The sequence below is a fragment of the Chrysoperla carnea genome, chromosome 3 (assembly GCF_905475395.1).
Source record: "Chrysoperla carnea chromosome 3, inChrCarn1.1, whole genome shotgun sequence".
Taxonomy (NCBI): Eukaryota; Metazoa; Arthropoda; class Insecta; order Neuroptera; family Chrysopidae; genus Chrysoperla; species Chrysoperla carnea.
Genome location: NC_058339.1, coordinates 25,604,374 through 25,623,597, shown reverse-complemented (window position 1 = coordinate 25,623,597; position 19,224 = coordinate 25,604,374). Strand labels below are relative to the sequence as shown.

General features: G+C 29.3%; 4 protein-coding genes across 6 annotated transcripts; 2 read left to right on the top strand and 2 right to left on the bottom strand.

Moving 5' to 3' along the window:
* Nucleotides 1–3,654: 3,654 nt before the first annotated feature.
* On the bottom strand, nt 3,655–9,279 carry LOC123295360. Its single transcript, XM_044876687.1, has 8 exons — nt 9,246–9,279; nt 8,833–9,012; nt 7,243–8,180; nt 6,494–6,718; nt 6,007–6,352; nt 5,346–5,514; nt 5,053–5,251; nt 3,655–4,489 (listed from the first exon to the last, which is right to left on the bottom strand). Exons 2-8 carry the CDS (start codon nt 8,977–8,979, stop codon nt 4,291–4,293), a joined length of 2,223 nt encoding a protein of 740 aa, XP_044732622.1. The 5' UTR covers nt 8,980–9,012; nt 9,246–9,279; the 3' UTR covers nt 3,655–4,290.
* Nucleotides 9,280–11,259: 1,980 nt separating this feature from the next.
* On the top strand, nt 11,260–13,712 carry LOC123295376 (actin-related protein 3). The gene is made up of 4 exons (XM_044876710.1): nt 11,260–11,468; nt 11,535–11,715; nt 12,368–12,682; nt 12,887–13,712. Exons 1-4 carry the CDS (start codon nt 11,425–11,427, stop codon nt 13,601–13,603), a joined length of 1,257 nt encoding a protein of 418 aa, XP_044732645.1. The 5' UTR covers nt 11,260–11,424; the 3' UTR covers nt 13,604–13,712.
* A 1,095-nt stretch (nt 13,713–14,807) lies between these two features.
* Nucleotides 14,808–17,605, top strand: LOC123295381 (probable tRNA-splicing endonuclease subunit sen34). Of its 3 annotated transcripts, none has more exons than XM_044876716.1 (6): nt 14,808–14,971; nt 15,445–15,580; nt 15,640–15,726; nt 16,319–16,675; nt 16,738–16,878; nt 17,326–17,605. In XM_044876716.1, the coding sequence occupies exons 2-6, from the start codon at nt 15,529–15,531 to the stop codon at nt 17,511–17,513; spliced, it is 825 nt and encodes a 274-aa protein (XP_044732651.1). In that variant the 5' UTR covers nt 14,808–14,971; nt 15,445–15,528; the 3' UTR covers nt 17,514–17,605. The 3 variants fall into 3 exon arrangements, with proteins under 3 accessions (XP_044732651.1, XP_044732650.1, XP_044732652.1); XM_044876715.1 differs by having other exon boundaries at nt 14,808–15,041; XM_044876717.1 differs by lacking the exon at nt 14,808–14,971 and having other exon boundaries at nt 15,123–15,580.
* Nucleotides 17,528–18,664, bottom strand: LOC123295391 (50S ribosomal protein L27). The gene is made up of 3 exons (XM_044876730.1): nt 18,453–18,664; nt 18,223–18,386; nt 17,528–17,745 (listed from the first exon to the last, which is right to left on the bottom strand). Exons 1-3 carry the CDS (start codon nt 18,532–18,534, stop codon nt 17,542–17,544), a joined length of 450 nt encoding a protein of 149 aa, XP_044732665.1. The 5' UTR covers nt 18,535–18,664; the 3' UTR covers nt 17,528–17,541.
* Between the last annotated feature and the right edge of the window lie 560 nt (nt 18,665–19,224).

Here is a 19,224-nt window from a genome sequence, read left to right as displayed (position 1 = left end):
GTAGTACAGAAAAATGAAATTTCATTTTCAAGAAAATGAAAAATATAAATAAAACTAAGAGGGGTAGCGCAAATGTGTTCGTAGCACCTAGACCAAGGGATCCTCTGTGCTCTCCTTGAGAACAACCTGTCACTCGAAGGCGAGACGTTTTCGGATAAGAGATACTATTTTAATTAAATGAAGCTATAGGATTCTGTCAAGGTTACACGCCACGCAGGAAGCCAAAAGTTTCTCCGCCGAGATCTGGATCCAAGATTTCGGACTCTAATATTCTGAATCTGACACCTTCAGATTTATGCAGGTGCAAATAACATGTATAGAAGTTTCATCGTCTTCCATACAGGCTCACAAGTGGGATCATCAGAGATCCCCATGTTATGAAGTAGTTCAATCAAAACTGTCCTGTCAAGAATCTCACCGCCCTTCTCAACTGTGCTCTAGTATGAAAAGTCATTTAATGAGTTACTTTATCGATACCAAAGCTGAATACAATTTTTCTTTTTCAACTAGGGGGTAGTGCATTCTCCTAGGTTTGAAGCATTCTCTATAATTTACAAAATAAGGATGGCCATTTAACGGTTGAATAAATATTCGGCGACATTTTTGCCAGTCTAACATAAGACATTCCATAACTTTCAAGGTTTTTCCAGAAAGTGGCCACCTTGAAAATACTGACAATTATTGGACTAAAAATTTCGTAGGTATAATTAAAATACTAAAGAATACAATTACATTTCATTTTTATTTCAAATCGCTTAAGTCTCGTTTAAATCACATATAACTTTGGTCTGTTTAACATTTTTTCAAAGATTGCATACACAGTGCATCATAATTTTTTTAAATTAAATTATAATAAAAGTAAATAAATTATAAAATATTTTGATTAATACGTAATTAAAATAAATAAAATTATACAAAATAAAAATATTTCACAAATATAAAATGTTAAATCAAGATATTATCAATTGGATACAATAATAAAAATCTTAAAAAATTTATTTATAAAATAATATTGAATTTGAAATTAATATTATACTTTCTAGAAATCTGAACATTTTCTTTAATTTCCATTTTTTCAAGTTTTTTTTAGTGCAAGTTTTTGGGTTCTATGAGCTTTGAAACACTTTGTTCTATGATTCGATTCTTGATGGCTTCAGCCTCAACCACTAGGTCGGCCTTTTCTATGTCGAAAATAGATTTCTATGGATAAAAAAACTTTCTATTTATTTGAAAAAATGTTCAGATTAATTTTAAAAAAATTGAAATCGTTATAAAAAATTAGGCCTAATTTCAATATTCAACCAAAATCATAAAATACTTTTAACAAAAAAAAAAGATTATATGTATATTGCACTGATATTTATTTTCTTTAAAACATTAACCAAAATCCGGCGCAGGAAAATTATTTGTGCTTGATAATAAAAAAATTTCACCAAAGTGTGTAGTAGTTGAGTTTAAAAAGCTGATGAAATATATAAAAGTAAGAATTTTTTTACATTCATGAAATCATTCAATTTTTTTTTACGTCTGCTATAGCTAATAGACATAAGTGTACTAGACCAGCAGCTACTGACAGAATGCCGGTGTCGATTGAAACGCCGTCGACTGAAAAGTATGTAATCATTAAGGACTGGTTTATAAGAAATCGTACTGAATTTTTTGAATGACTAATTTTTGAACCACGCATGCAAAATGAATATTATGAAAATATAAGAAACTCGAAATATTGGCGTAACACTGTAAGTAACAATCGTTGGGGCTTAGGTTAAATAAACCAATAATTACAACAGTGTCGTCAACGTATACAACAGCTACTTACGATTAAATTGGTGCTGCAGATTTTCTATACGCCAGTTATCTGTATCCATCGATTAAAAAAAACAAAGTTCAAGATTTGAAATGAATAAATTTAAGATCAAGGATTTTCACAGGTAGGTATTTTTCAAGATCCGTGGTTTTCAATCAATCTTCAATCGAATAAAGGACCCCGCACGATTAGGTAAGAAAAAGACTTTCTTTGAAACCGCCCTCAAAATGTTCTTCAGATCATTCTGATCAAAAGATCTCACGGTCACGGTTTTTTTATCGGGTAATTTTCGAGGTAGTTACATACCACACATACTTATCATGTGTGGTATGTATGTTTGTGTATAATTGTTGTATTTTGTGATCCGTGAGAGCTTTAGGTCAGAATGATCCGAAGAATATTTAAGTTTTACAGAAAATCACTTTGCTATCTAATGACGACGATTTATGTATACTAGCCATAACAAACGAATTGGTAAAATTGTCAACAATATTATTCATTCATTTAATAAAATCATTATCAGTTATTATTTTTGATGCTAATTGTTTACATACAAAATTTATAATTACATCTTTCACTGTAAATATCAATTCATTTTTATTGAAAGTATTACATAGATAATAAGCTTGTCGTATTCAATTAGTGTTAAAGATTACAAAATTGGCTTCAATAACTTCTTGTTTCTTCTGTTTTTCGACAATTCATCACTTATTTATATGTAAACAAATAATATCACTATTGATATACCATGCTGCAACGATAATTAATATTCACTTTTATGCTTCTGCTATTTTTTATATTGCAATACAAATTACAAAAATTACCAGATTTTCCCGTTACAGAACATAATTATTTGTATTAAAAATTGAACAGTTTTTAGTTTTAATAGTCTGTCGATAGATATTAATTATTTCTAAATAACATTAGAAATTATATGCATAGACGCTCGTCTGCCTTAGTGCGTCTAGTAAAAATTATAAAATAAAAAAACGCATTTATCAAAGTTAGTTTCTTCAAGATTTATTTTACTCTTATTGGAAGATCTTTAATTGATCGTTGCTAATCATGTTATAGAATGAAAAAATATTAAATTTTTTAATAAATTAACAAAATTACATATTAATAAGTATAAAATTATGAATGAGAGTAACAATTAATTAATATATTATCAGCCCAATATTATAATATAATTTTTTAAAATTTGTTCATTTTAAAAATGTAGTAGTTACCTATTTTATTTTATTTTTTTTGTGCGATTTCTTTGTATATTTATTATTGAAATAGTTATGTCTAGTTTGTGTTTCCATTGTTTCTTTAATATTTCAAAAATTTTTTATACATAATTTTATTCAAATCGAATTTATCATTTAAGGGCATTATTTATAAATTTAAAATGTTATATGGACTGTCTCAGCGAGGTATGTTTTATAAATTTATTGCTTTTTGTTAGTTTTCAACGCTTTTTTTTCGATGTGTGATATTCGAATTAAACTTATTCCACTTTATAAAATGATGAAATTGATTAAGTTTCAATTAAATTTGAATAATATATTTCGAACAGGATCATTAAAGTCAATCAGAAATAGTATGTATCAAAATTGTTTTTTAGAAAGTCTTATATGTTGTGGACGTTTATTTTGTGAATATAAAATTTTTTTAATATCATGAACTTGTGGTTAAAAAAGATCTCATTAAAAGATGGCAAAGGTTTTTAGGACATACATTATAATTCAAACATGGAATGATTGTATATAAGTTTTACAACAAAACTGTTTTTATTTTTTGTTCAACAATCCAATGAAAATTTTTCTAGTCAAAACTTCTCAAGACTAAAACAACCACTTTGATGTACTTGTTTTAAGTAGGCCGAAATCACTTACGTGTAAATATGTTTCATCAAATGGGTTCTAATTACAAGGAAAGAAAATGGAGGTTGATGAGTGAACAAAAATTGTGTATTTTAATAATTTCCGATACCTTTGTGACAGTGTATTGCCTTTGATTTTGTGGATTTTTAACATATTACAATAAATAGAGACAAATTAATCCCAAATGTAATAGCAAGATTTATTAATAAAACTTACATTTATCCCATTTTTTCCCCGTTTAAAAATTATCTCAAACACCTACATGAGATATGATCCTGCGTCTTAGATATTTAAAATTTGTTCTTTTCGCAGTCCTTGCGACTTAAAATACCCTCGAAGACATTTTTAATGAATATATTACAAAATTGTATATAAAAAATTTTTTTTCATCTACGGGAAAAAAGGTTTTATATTGAAATCGTATATAAATCACCAAAATAATAATAAAAATGTTTCACGATGTGCAACAAAATTGCTTAAAGCAACGTTCAGGTATTTTTTTTGTTAGGTTAATATAAAATGTTACTTATTTTTTGAGTTTAGCACACATATTAGTGAATGCTGAGTGTGTTGTGAATCACAATAATCTCATTTACATTATGACCAAATTCTCACTCATGAATAACCTTGTTGAGGTGTTGATGTTGCTGTAGTCGTTCTTTTATAATCGGCTCCAGTACCACTCCCTTCTGACTCTTCAGATTCGGATAATAATTCTGAATAATAATGTTTCATTCTTAAATAATCGATAATTCTTCTTGGTAATGGTAATTCTCCTACTAAATCTCGCCTTACTAATTTTAATATCACAAATCTGAAATTAATTGGATAATTTAATAAAAAATTAGAATAGATGTTATTACAAAAAAAGGGTGGTAATATGAAAGAAGTGTGGTGCTGGCAACGAAGAAACATAATTTCAATGTTTATGGTTTTGAAGAACCGTTTCAAGTTATGTTTCTTTAAAGCTAAAAAAATATACACCAGTACTAGATTCTTGCTACCATCAAAAACGCATCATAACGAATTTTACACCTGCAGTATGTTCCCGAGCAGCCTCTAAAAGTTAGCCTAATTTTCTTTATTGAATCTTAGTAATAACGACAAAAATTTATGTTTAAAACTATTGTATTTTGGTTTGTAAGAAAAAGTCTAAATTTGTCAATAAATTTTTTTTTATCTTGTAAGTGTAGAGGGTAAAGCTAAGTAGAACCATCTCCATGTGTGAAAAATTGTCTGCTCGAATACGTAAAATTGGTGGCGCCACCTTAGTAAGTAGTATAATTTTAAACAGCAAAAGTGTAAGTTTTAAAATAAGTGCTCAAAGTATAATCTTTGAATTTACATCAATTTGGTAATAAAAATAAGATAAAATACCTGCACATATGTTGCAAACTTTGGACTTGTTTAAACCGTGATACGGGATGTAAAAGTTGTACCCGCATTGGACCAAGTACTGGCCTTCTATGTAAAAAGAATAAATATCGGCCACTCCTTGAATGCTCAACCGCATTTTCAATAAATTCAACTATTGTGTGTGATTTAAACTTCGTACAACTTCCAAAACTAAAATTACCTAAAATCAATCAAAACACAAAATAATTATTTTTCATGTACATATTTAGTTAAAAAATCACTTAAGTTCGTAATTTATAGTCTTTTATACAAACCTTGATAATTTTCTATACGAACATGTCGAACACAGCCGTTTAATTTAAATGATAATGAGAATATGTAATGATCATCACTGCTATCACGTACTATAAAAGAACCTTCCGGTTCATTTGATAATATTTTTTCAGCAGCTTCTGCTGATATGGGACCCCAATACCATCCGTACTGTAACAAAATTTAAAGTTGAATTTTAATATTTTTGACCTCAATGCACATATATGGGATGAAGGGGGGTAAACATACTGTCATAATTACAAAGGATCTTAAAATCTGTAAAATTCTCAATTTTTTCGATCAATAATTAATATATTGACAGCGATTTGCGTTTGATAAGCCGAAACCAACGAGAATATGATCTGAAAGTGACCAAAGGGTTAAATGATGCAAATTTGTTTAAACCATTTAGTCACTTGTAGGCCTTATTAGTGTCAGAGCAAGTCAAGAGTTTTGCAGTCAATTACAGAACACCTTGTATAATAAAATAATTGAAATATAAATAATTCTGTGATCAATTCACATTAAAAAAAGAAATCCTAAAAAACATGAGAAAAATGTCTAACATTTTTAGAAAATAGTAGCGATGTGGTAGCAATCGTCTAAAGTAGGACTTTTTACTACATCCCTACTATAATTACTAGATCCGTGCTTCTTACTTACATTTTTTACTTTTTCTATATTTGTAGCAAAATCCATACTTAATTCAGCAGCATCATCATTAATATCTTGCTCATTATTTGATGATGGTAACGGTGGTAAAGCTCTCTTTTGTACAGGTATTACTTTTTTACTATCACAATTATTTTCATCATCCTCATCCACAACAACAATTTCACGTTTAATATGTTCTGGTGATGATGATGATGATGATATCTTACGAAATCTAAAGAAATTACATATTGTATGCTTTAAATTTGATGAGAATGTTCTAGCTGGTGATTTTTTTCTTTTATCTTGTTTATTATGACTACTAATACTATTCTCATTATTATTGTTATTATTACTACTTATATTATTATTGTTATTATTATTTTGTTTGATGTCTGTTACTGTAGTAGTTGGTGTAGCAGTTGTTGTCGTTGGTGTTGTGATTGTTGTTGATGCTATTGTTATTGTTGATGTTGATGTTGTTTTTGTTGGTGTTGTATCTTTTATTTTAGTTTTATTTTTCATATTTATAACAAATGTATTTTTCTTATTATTTTTTCTACGATTATTATTATTATTTGATAAGTTATTATGTCCATATTTTGTTGTTGATGTATTATTATTTGTTGATTCACCATTTAATATGATGGATACATTATTTTCAAATTTATTTGTATTATCTATTGTTGATTTATGATTTTTATTATCTGATGAATCACTTGAACTGAAACAATTTAAATTCATTTTATTTAACATATGTATTTTACATTTATTCTGAAAAAAAGTTTATTTCCTTTTTCTGATTATAGAAAACAATATTCGTTTGCAGCTATAAATCAAAGATTTGTATCCGTATTCGTGGATCATGACTCTGATGGTACGGATACGCATCATTAGAGCCAAGATCTGCGAATACGGACATTTAATTTATAGCTGAAAATAAAACGTATATATAGAAATACGTATTTATATAATACAAAAATTGACTTAGAAAATTGAGGCAAAATTCGAAATTTAATTCAAAATAACTTTAGTCTTAGAATTTTATACTCTATATCATTATACTCCTTTAATGTGATCGTTTTGACACATCTAGATTACGAACAATGTTAAATTTGAACCATGATCTTTTTTAACGCCTATTCTATGAAAGCCCTCTACCTTCTATGAAAAGATAGGATATAGGAAAAGGTTTTCTAAACCAAAGGTTAAAATTATAATATGAAAATTAAATTAAAAAACATTTACCTTGAATATAATGTTTGTAAATATTGTCGCACTTCTTGTAGCGTCATATGTATTGGTTCAGTCTCTGGTTGTGGTACTGCTGTGCCTGGTACACTGTGTCTTTTACCATTACTACATACATCGGACAATAATGCTTGCGATTTAATAACATGTGATATAGCACGTGGTTTCCCAGTAAATTGTGTAACTTGTGCTACATGCCATGCAAGTTCAAATTGTGAACCGGCAGATACATTCCGACGTCTTCTACGTTGATATTTAAATTGTTTATCACGTCTTCGTGGCGGTGTCCTCGGTCGTACCATATCAATAGGCATTGCATATATATCACTATCGAATGGAACATTATATATATCGCTGATTTGACCTCCACCACTTAACAACGCATCATGTGATACAGCTTGAGTGATAAAATTTGAGTCATCCACACGATTACTCGATGTTAAATTTAATGAATTATGTGAACTAGATAAACGGGACGGGGTTAACGAATTACGTGAATTCGGTCGATTTGCATGACATGGACTATATGGGAATAATTCTGGTGTCCAACATAAACGTGGTACCATCATATTATGATAGCGTGGTCGATGCTCTGTAACTATTGCATGACAATCTTGTGAACATTGTATTGACCACGTTATTTTACAACATATTGCTAAAGCATCTTCTAATACTGATTTCATTAAATGATTTGCAAGTTTATCCAGCCATATGGGTAATGAACAATGTAATTTTCCAACTGGTATCGGATCATCTTGAAACTCAGGTGGTGGATCAATGGATGCCATTATTTTTGGTGATAGTAACATTTCACACCAATTTGTAGTCGGGCCTTTTTTTAATGTATTAAAATTTTCTCCACACATACCATCAGACATTCCATCTAATGAATCGGCTTGAGATAACGATTTATCTTCACCGTCGCTCTCCAATAACTATAAAAATTAAAACAAAAGTATTTTTTATTTGAGTTTGATTTCTACTTTTTTCTTTAGACTTTTCCTTTCCCTCGGGGCCCCAAGCTACTTCGTCGTCCCTAGGCAATTGCTACTCCGCCTAATGCTTAATCCGCCACTGCAGGATTGGATTGATATGAAATTATAATTGAATCAACATCTCGAACCTAACAATGCATTTAGAGTATTCTATCTTTCATAGTTTAAGAAAAAAAAAGGCTTTGATTCGTTGTAGTAGATGCCTTTGTGAGACACATTTAGGCCATGAGGCCCATTATGAGTTACCTACTTCGCTGATTATTTCAACCCCTCATCTATTTTGAGAGAGTTTGCCACTCAATACACCAAGAAAATATAAACTTATGCACGGTATCAAAAATCAACGGAAAAAAGTGGTGGAAGGGGTGTGTGTTGTAATTTGTATTTTTCTAAGACTCATCACCGATACTATACGAAAATTGAGTGTACAAGACTAATATATCTAATAAAAATATATCTAATTTGCTCTGAAATGGACAATTTAGTCTAAAATATAAATCCACATTGCAACAAAAAGTACGATAATAAGATTAAATAACAAAAATATCAAAAGTAATTTAAATATCTAGAAAAAATGTAGACAAAATTTCACCTCCATATTCAATTTGTATCGGCCACTACGGCTTTCGCCGCTAACACTTCCGCTGGAGACAGAACCACTTGTAAGAAGTAAACCACTATCATCACTTAACATAAATGCTGCCTCCGACCAGGTAGAACTTGAAGGAGGTGAATCCATTTTTTATGATGTTTATAATACTTTATTCATATCCTGGAAATTACATGTACATATTCGGAAATGTCATTATATAAAATGAAGTCGATTCAATCACTGTTTAAATTATTAATGTAAAAAACATGTAAATTAAATTACGATAATTGTTTATCATATAAAATTCTTATTTTAGATAAATAATATTTATTTAAACCATTGAATCGTTTTAATATTTGTAAATCACATTGGAAGCTGTCAATTTGTAAATTTGACATTTCGTTTTTCGTTACCGTTTAATAGCTTTAGAACGGTTTTCCGTTATCACAATACACACTCATATTAATAATTCATTTACAATTAATATATTCAATTAAATATTTTAGATTAATAATTAAAAAATTATCATTTTTGCTATTTTTTTACAATTTTTATTCCTAGGTCTGGGATACCATCTTTCACTTGTCTGTTGGTACTACACAGTACATATATTTATTTTTAGTGAGCATTCAGAAATACAATAATATTTCTCAAGTAAGTCAACAATCGTCTTGCGTTTGTAAGGATAAAATAAAGTTGCAATAATTTGTGTTGCGGGAGTTTGTTTCCAAAAAAACACATCTAAATCGATTTTCAAAGGTTTGGAAAAATCAATTCCAGTACGACGTCAAACGTTGGAATTACAAGCCAGCATTTACTTAGGCCGTGGCGTAAGCAAATGCTGGCTTCTGGTTGTTTAAATTCATAAGGCTCACATGACACAAGAAGATTGGATATTAATTCTAGAACTTAAAGAAAACACAAATGCATCGAGACACGCATTACTATAATTCATTTGGCCATAAGTTTTGTTTTTCTAAGTGGGGAAAGATTTGCTTCCTTCGACTTCTAAGATAAATTGTTCCATCATATAAAATGTACGATAAAAAGATTATATTTTATTTAATAAGGGGAAATTTTTTGGTGGTGGATTAAAATGACGGTCTTATGTTATATTATAAAGGTACGTTTCCTATACAGCGTCAAGTGTGGATGTGACTGACGCAATGCGTCACACGGTCACACGCATGTTAAGTACGTTAGATGAACTGCGTTGCTCGTTATTTGGATAGGGTGCTTGGATAATTTCTAACCGGTGATCAACAATGGATTTACAAAATTTTCAAATAGTGGCGTTTATGTAATTTTCCTATTTTCTATTATTACGCTGTACGTTAACACTACCCTGGTGGAAAAAAATGTTTAAAGAAAGAATAAGTCATAATAAGTCTTAGAAAACTCTGCAAAAATTTTAGAAACTCGGAAAAAGTCTTAGGAACTTTAAATAGACCTTTTTCATGAAAAACAGAAATGCTTTTTGATAATTTTTTATGAAAATATAGGTCGAATAGAGCCTGTAACTCGAAAATTACGCATTTTTAACAATAAAAACACTATGAAAAAAATTGTAAAAAAGTCACAATATTTGAAATAATTTCAAACGATTTTTTTTGGCCTCACCGCACATGTGATCTATGATGTCAATCCGACAAGCAATGACAATAAAACAGTGTCAAAAGTCCTATTAATATATCATTATAATCAAATTTAAATGACGTCAAACCTACCTTCGTGTAACATCGTGTGTTTCCGGATCGTTTTCGCCAAGTTTGAATTTTAATGATTTTCATTGTCTGTTTTCTCGGTCATATGGCTCCAAAAAAATCGGGGAAAAAAATTAGCCCATTTATCAAGACATTTACTTTCTTTTAAAAAAAAGCAAAAAAAAAAAATGTGAAAAGGTCTATTTCTCAACGTTTCTGGGGTAGTCTAATTCAGAGTTATTCAGACTAGTCCAAAAACGTTGAGACTTTTTCAGAGTTTCTAAGACTTTTTAGAGTTTTCTAAGACTTATTAAGACTTCTTTCTTCAAATATTTTTTCCACCACGGTATTAGTATTATAAAATCTTCAAAATGAATACAAATATCTTTTTTTATGGGAAAAAATGGAAAATATAACAAACATATTTTGAATCAAGTGGACTCATGCTCTTGTAGCTGATTACTACAAGTAATTTTTTCATGCTTATTATTTTACTTAAAAATTGTTTTGTGTATTTGTTATGAGAATTATTTACATTAAAAAATTAATATTATAATTATTCTGAATGAATAAAAACTTATGCTTATACAATACTTATCTTTTTTAACGCAACTTTATCCTACATACTCTTTTGGTCACCATTATTAAAGTTAATTGAGCCAATGCAATCACCTACCTTATCTACAAGTTTGCAACCAGCTTTACAAGAAGTTCTGTCATTTCATTTCGTAGATGAGGTACTAACGCTTATTACTCACAGTATTCTATTTTCAATTTGGGAGGTGTGGTTCAAAAATTGATATGTATTGTTTTATAATTTTGTACTGACATCAATCAAACTTAAATATAATTTTTATTTAAAATAAAATTAATTTATTTTATTTTGAAAATGGATGGACTATTACCTGCTTGTGTTATTGATGTGGGAACCGGGTGAGTAAAATGTTTATATTATTCTATAAAATTATTTATAAATTCATGTGTTATTTTGCGCTTTAGTTATACAAAACTGGGTTTTGCGGCAAATAAAGAACCTCAATTTATCATACCCTCAGCAATTGCTATTAAAGAAACTGCTAAAGTAGGTGACCAATCTAGTCGTCGTTTGACAAAAGGCGTGGAAGATCTAGATTTTTATATTGGAGATGAAGCGTTTGATGCAACTGGATATGCAGTTAAGGTAATTGTTTTTTTTTTTTTTTTTTTTTTGTAATGAGATAACGATTTTTTAAAATTTGCCTATCTACAAATTTTCGGAATGTTTACCACCTAAATTATTTTTGCTGAAGATATATGGGTGATTATGATTCTTTGGAAGCTCAAATCGTGGATTCGATCATAACGCAATTTCGTAGGTTTTTATTTTGCCAAATTTGTGAATAGGGAATTTTCATGTATTTTTTTTATATTTTTAATTCATTGCTTACACCGTTATAACAAGTAAAAATTATAAATACTGCTTAAAAATGCTGTATTTAAGTGTAAAAAAATATTTAAAATACATTAGAATTTTGAGATATTTAAACGCAATTTTTTGGCGCTTTCTGTTGATGACGTATAAGTACGTGATCTGTCAATTTTTGACAGTTGAATGTATAATTTTCACTTTAAAAAAATGAATTTACAACACAGAATTTACACTCGTTATCATTAAGTTTTCTAATAAAAAGCCGTAGAATAGTATAATTTAATGAAATACCATATAAAATGTAAGTATGTAATTAATATCATACAGTATGTCAACAAATTGGACAAGCCCGTTCTTTGATGTCACGTCCGTATAAAAATTTGAATTTAAATTTAAATTACATTAAATAATTTTTTGTTTTTAGTATCCAGTAAGACATGGACTTGTTGAAGATTGGGATTTAATGGAAAGATTCTTAGAACAATGTATTTTTAAATATTTACGAGCAGAACCAGAAGATCATTACTTTTTGTTAACAGAACCACCATTAAATACACCAGAAAATAGAGAATATACGGCTGAAATAATGTTTGAATCATTTAATGTTCCTGGATTATATATAGCTGTACAAGCTGTTCTTGCTTTAGCAGCAAGTTGGGCTTCTAGGACAGTTACAGATAGAACTTTAACTGGAATTGTAATTGATAGTGGCGATGGTGTTACTCATGTTATTCCTGTGGTACGTTTTTTATATAATACAACTAACTGATCGATTCTTATTCAAATCAAGATGAGCATTTCTGTGGGCTGTTTTATGCATTTTGTTAAAATATATCCCCTTCAAGACCCACAATAAAAATATTTAGCTAGATTATAAAATTATTATTAATTATCAAATCAATGAAATTATTCTTAATTAAATGTTAAAATTTTTCTTTTAAAGGCTGAAGGATATGTAATTGGAAGTTGTATAAAACATATCCCAATTGCTGGCCGAAACATAACATATTTTATACAATCATTGTTGCGGGAACGTGAAATTGGAATACCACCAGAACAATCATTGGAAACTGCAAAAGCAATAAAAGAACGTTATTGTTATATATGTCCTGATATTGCAAAAGAATTTGCCAAATATGATAGTGATCCATCAAAATGGATGAAGAAATATGAAGGAATTAATTCCATAACAAAAAATCCATTCAGTGTTGACGTAGGATATGAACGTTTTCTTGGTCCAGAGATATTCTTTCATCCAGAATTTTCAAATCCTGATTTTACAACACCATTATCGGAAATTGTTGATACAGTGATACAAACATGCCCAATTGATGTTCGACGGCCATTGTATAATAATATTGTATTATCTGGTGGCTCGACAATGTTCCGTGACTTTGGTAGACGTTTACAACGTGATATAAAACGTACTGTCGATGCTCGTTTAAAACTTAGTGAGAAATTAAGTGGCGGTCGTATAACACCAAAACCAATCGATGTACAAGTTATTTCACATCATATGCAACGTTATGCAGTTTGGTTTGGCGGTAGTATGCTTGCATCAACACCTGAATTTTATGAGGTGTGTCATACCAAACAAGATTATGAAGAAATTGGTCCAAGTATATGCAGGCATAACGAAGTATTTGGAACAATGACATAAATTGAAATTTTTAAATGTTGGCAATTCCCTTTTCCTTTCTTCCTCTTGTTCAACATCTGCATTTATTAAAAATAATTTTGAAAAAAGATATTAATATAAATTTGTGTAATTTTTCTTTTATTATTTTTTCTTAAATTCAAATAAACGTACATATACAAAATTATTAAATAAAATAAAGTTTATTAATCAATAGTTAATAATTTTTTTTATATTATATGTAATGAGCCTGGCCATAACTTTTATACCATGTATTTAAGAAATATACATAGTATATTAAGTTTAGTCCCAAGTTTGTAATGCTTAAAAATATTGATGTTACGAAAAAAATTTTGGTTTAGGTGTTCATAGAATCACCTAATTAGTCCATTTCCGTATGTCTGTCTGTCTGTCGTCTGTCCATCTGTCATCACGATTACTCAAAAACGAAAAGAGATATCAAGCTGAATATTTTATAGTGTGCTTAAGACGTAAAAAGTGAGGACGAGTTCGTAAATGAGCAACATAGGTCAATTGGGTCTTGTGTCCGTAGGATTCATCTTGTAAACCGTTAGAGATAGAACAAAAGTTTAAATAATAAAATATTCCTTATAAAAAAATAAACAACTTTTGTTTAAAACATTTTCTTGTAAACATCACTGTTTACCCACGAGGGCGCTAATTAGGTGAAAATTTTGTAGTATGTATGAATTAATATGGGAATATCAGTTATGTGTGTGGTTATTTAAGAGTGGAAATCTTTCTTTATTTACGTGACGTCAAAAAACAAACCATTGCAAAAAACATCAAAACTGTCTATACATGGTATTTCAACAATTAACTCAGTCAATTGTTTGTTTTCACTTGTTTGATTTATGTTGTGAAAATGAATTGAAGTTTAGGTATATGTTGTTTAATTTATTAAGAAAAACTTGTGAGTTTTCTTTATCTGTGTCAAAAATGTCATCGACATACCTAATACAAGACAGCAAAACTTCCAAGAATGTACAATTATTTGTCTTTTATAAAATGATTCTTTATTTTTGTTAAAAAATGTATTCAAGTGAGAAAATAATTTTCAAACAGCGATCGAGGTAAAATACTAGGCACAATCGCTTCTACAGTGGATGTGTGCTTACGCACGATTTTTATGCTAACGCACGTTGTAAATTGTTATATTTGTAATTTGTATATTGTTATAGAGTAACGTTGCCTTTAAAACAACTAGTTTATTTTTTTGTCCTGAGAAGCATCAGCCTAGTTTGTCTATGTGTACTATACACAAATAACATTCTGTTATATATACTACTGTAACGTCAACATGTCACTAGCGAGACGAAGTGATTTAAAATGATTTAATCTCATGAAACGACATTATACATCAAAAATTATGTAAAGACATTTTCAACTTAGTTTTTTGTAATACACAAATTAGCTTTATTCTTTTACTATCAATTATTAGGTATATTTTAAGAATTTACATAATTTTAAAAGTTCAATGAGCTGTAAAGTTATGTGACATATTTCTGTAGATAATTTCAGGTTATATTATCCTATGATAACGTCTGGTTCTTTAGTGGAAGAGTTGAAGTACCGAATAACGCCAAATATTCATTCCCTAGCACAGATTATGATTTATTTTTTAAATTAAATCTGTGTTCCCTAGATGATCTTCACTCATTCTTGAGTATAAATAAATAAGTTAGGTTGTGGTAGACGCAACACTTCAAAAACTCCATACCCCAAAGTTTTGGCCATATATGGATAATATGTCAAATATTACCTATTGTTATAATATCTTAATGCCGACCTCATATATTGGGGCATAAAACATTTTTCTGTCAAAGATTCACTTCACTTTTTAGGTTATCATCTGTAAATAAGAAAAGCTGTAGCCTCCAAAATTTAATTTTAGGAGTTTTAGGAGCCTCCTCAACTTTAGTTTTACTATGATTGATTTAACTTATCAAAACGAATCTTTCATGGTGTTCGATGAAGATGGTACATATTTATTATTTAGGAAAAGTTTGACAGTCTTTATTAAGTCTATTTGTTTTCAGTTTGGGCAGTTTTGAGGACAGAACATAGAATCATTGGATTTTTGATTGGATGCTTACCAACTTTACCACGGCAAAATATATTTCATGGTAAATATTTAGTTAATAACGTACATTACATAAAAGGGGGAAAGCAGAAAAAGATTTGCAATTAAATGATGATGATAGGAACAAAGTTTTGGTATAGGTGTCCAAAAAAATCACCCATTTTCGGTTATCCGTCCGCCTGTCTGCCCGTCTATCAACCCGATAACTCGAAAACGAAAAGAGATATCAAGCAATTTTTATAACGTGCTCAGGGCGTAAAAATAGAGTTTGAAAATGTTCTTTAATAATAAAAAATAAACAACTTTTGTTTGAAACATTTTTTCGTAAACATCATGGTTTACCCGTGAAGGCGCAAATTAGGACAAAACTTTGGTGTTCATTTTCTCCAAAACTATAAAAGATAGGTAGTTGAAATTTGCAGATAGCTTTAACTAAAGATATTGTGAAAGTTTTTGAAAACCAAAATAAATTGTGGCCGAATCATTCAACACTTTCTAAACAGCCAAAATTGTTTATTTTCCCAGTTTAATATGGAATTTAATTAATGTTCTCTTACTAACTTTTTGGTATAGACAATTATGTGGTGTCCAAATCAGATTTTTTGACCGAGTGTTTGTCCAATTAAATATTTCAGGATTACCAATGAAATTGATGCCAGAACAAGCTCTATTATTAGTTGATAAAAATATAGCTCGTGTTGTCAAATGGAATCGTTTGAATCAATCACCAGATATGAATGCAAAAGTAATATTTGAAAAGAACCTAGCAGATTCACAAAAACAACAAAATGAATCGTTTAAAATTAAACGAAAAATTGAAATTACAAACAATTTAGATAAAATAATTGAAATGAAGCAGAAAAAAGGGCGTAAAAATATTGATAATCTGAGTAAAGAACAAATTTTGGATGAAGAATGTAAAAAAATTCCTGATATTACTTTTACCAATATGCTAACTCCATTATGTTCAAATGCACCTGATTATTTAAAAGGTTTTTACAGGACAAAAATTTAAATTGTTACATATATGTAATACAAGTTGCCTATTTTTTAGGGGAATTCATTAATATTCCATTAACGTTCTTGAAAGAAAAAGTTAATCCAATTCGCTACAAAGTATTCACAGATTTATGGGACCGCGGATATTATGTTACAGATGGTCTAACTTTTGGTGGAGATTTTTTAGTATACGAAGGTAAAATTTGTATAAGTTCAACATCTATTCACACGCTAACGTAATATAATTCCCAAACGAAAGATTGATATTCTATAGAATATTCTTTTGCGAAATAAAGCACGACAGATCTAGCTCTTCTTTTTTCCATTTCTATTCTATTAGTAAATAGAATAGAAATGGAAAGCCACAAGCGCTGTGTGCTCTCGTTTAGGCCTTGCAGTTAGGAAAACGTTACTGTGCCCTGTGATTTTCTAGCGCGATTTATCTCACAAAATTGTCTCAGTATAAAACGTATTACCACTATTTATTTCCCCCCTGTTTCAAGATATTTGCGAAAATTTTATTAAACTGGTCTCTTTTATTCAAAATTTAGAAATGCAAATATTTAATTTCCTGCTAGCGTGTGATTAGCAGATTGAAAGACAAATTATTAAATTATTAAAATTAGGTAATTTTTTTTCGCAGGAGATCCAAGTATTTTTCACGCAAGTTCAATTATCAAATGTGTTGATGATTTTAATTATAATTTTAACGTACCAGAAATTGTTAGTTTAGGTCGATTAGGTAATTCAGTTAAAAAGAAAATGGTGTTAGCTGCAATACAAGAAACTAAAATTTGTTATTTAACTTTAACTTGGGAAAATGATGATTAAAAATAAACGTAATATATTTTTTTAATAATTATATTTGATCAATTAATTTAAAGTTTTGATGTTGTGCTTCTGGTATAACATTAAAGTATTTTTTATAGATTGGTTGATTTTCACGTCCAGCATAACAACGTTGTACCCATGTATGATCCCAATTCAGGTCAGTTTTTTCGCATGTAACCATTACGCGACCAGGTACCATTGCGAAAAGAGTACCATTTTTTCCAAATCCCACCTAGAAATTTAGATTATTAGGAATTAGTAGTTATTATATGAAAACGTTTTGGTACAGGTGATTCATGTACGATGATAACTCGAACCGATTTTCATGATCAGACTGAACCGATTTTCATGAAACGTAGCTAAGAACACTCTCGATTAAATTTCTATTCAAACAAAAAAGAGAATCAAAATCGGTTCATCTGATTAGGAGCTACGATGCCACAGACATACTCTTTTTGTGCCAGGGGTTAAAAAACGAGGCAAATCGGACAATGATTCGTGGACTCATAATACTATTTAAACCGCAAGAGAAAGAAGAAAAGTTTAAAAAGAGAGAAAGTTCGCTTTTGAGTTTGAATGAACTCAAACTTTTAATGATTGAATAAACTCTTTACTGTCGCTTCTCAGATCAATAATTTTGAAAGTGATTTTATACTTTCTATCCAATCATAAAGTGCAATACGAGGTATTAGGTATCATATTCACATACATTTAAACCAGGATGAAATCGAAGATTTAATTGTGTGGCTAATATGGTTCCAGCTTCAACCCAATGACCATCTTGTCGTTTCCATCCCCTATGTTTTGGTCGTCCATGGCCTTTCTGATTCTTTGTGCTACCACTAGTTTTTTTACTAGCATATCTTTGATTACCTAATCAAAAATAGCATACATATGTAAAAAAATAAATTTTATAAATATTATTAAATGTTAATTTACATAATGTAACGCCAAGAGCTTTTAAAAGAGGTTGTTCATGAAGTAAAACCGTTGGAACTGTTTTTATTAAAGAAATATTCATGTTTAAATGAAATTAGTGTTAAGTAATTATCTTGATTATTTACTAATTTACAAAAAAAAATAATGTTCTCAATCTCGTAGAATAAGGTTATGTTAAATTAAAGAGAAAAGAATACAGAGTGTTCTCATAGATATACAGGGTACTGTATTCTTTGGTTATATAATGATTAAAAAAGAAACATAAAGCCATGTCTACAACATGACTCTTCTGCAGTTTCTACAGAGAATCGCATTGTGGCCGATCGACGCGGTGTAGAAATTATAGTCTAACGAAAAGTGGCAGTAATAGATATTTAGTGTAATGGAAATATGAAATACTATGTTCTTTCTTTATTAACTTGAAAATACCACCACAGTATAACGTTATGAATTTACATTTTATAAATCATATTGTAATCATATTGTAATGGTGTCGTGATATTATCAATATCGTTTTTGTCTACAATACATAAATAAAAACGTAGCCAATTTATCACCTGTCGCCCCGTAGCCCGTCGCCGGATTTTATAGTGTGAATTCAGCATTAGACTTTAAATTCAAGTTTGTTAAAAATTAAATTATTGTTGTTACGAATTTTTTTTAATTCATTTTTACAAATAAATTACTCTATGTTAATTTTAAAAATTAAAATTTATGGTTTTAATTAAATTGATTAATAATTTATATTTCAAATAAATTAAAAAAACAGAAG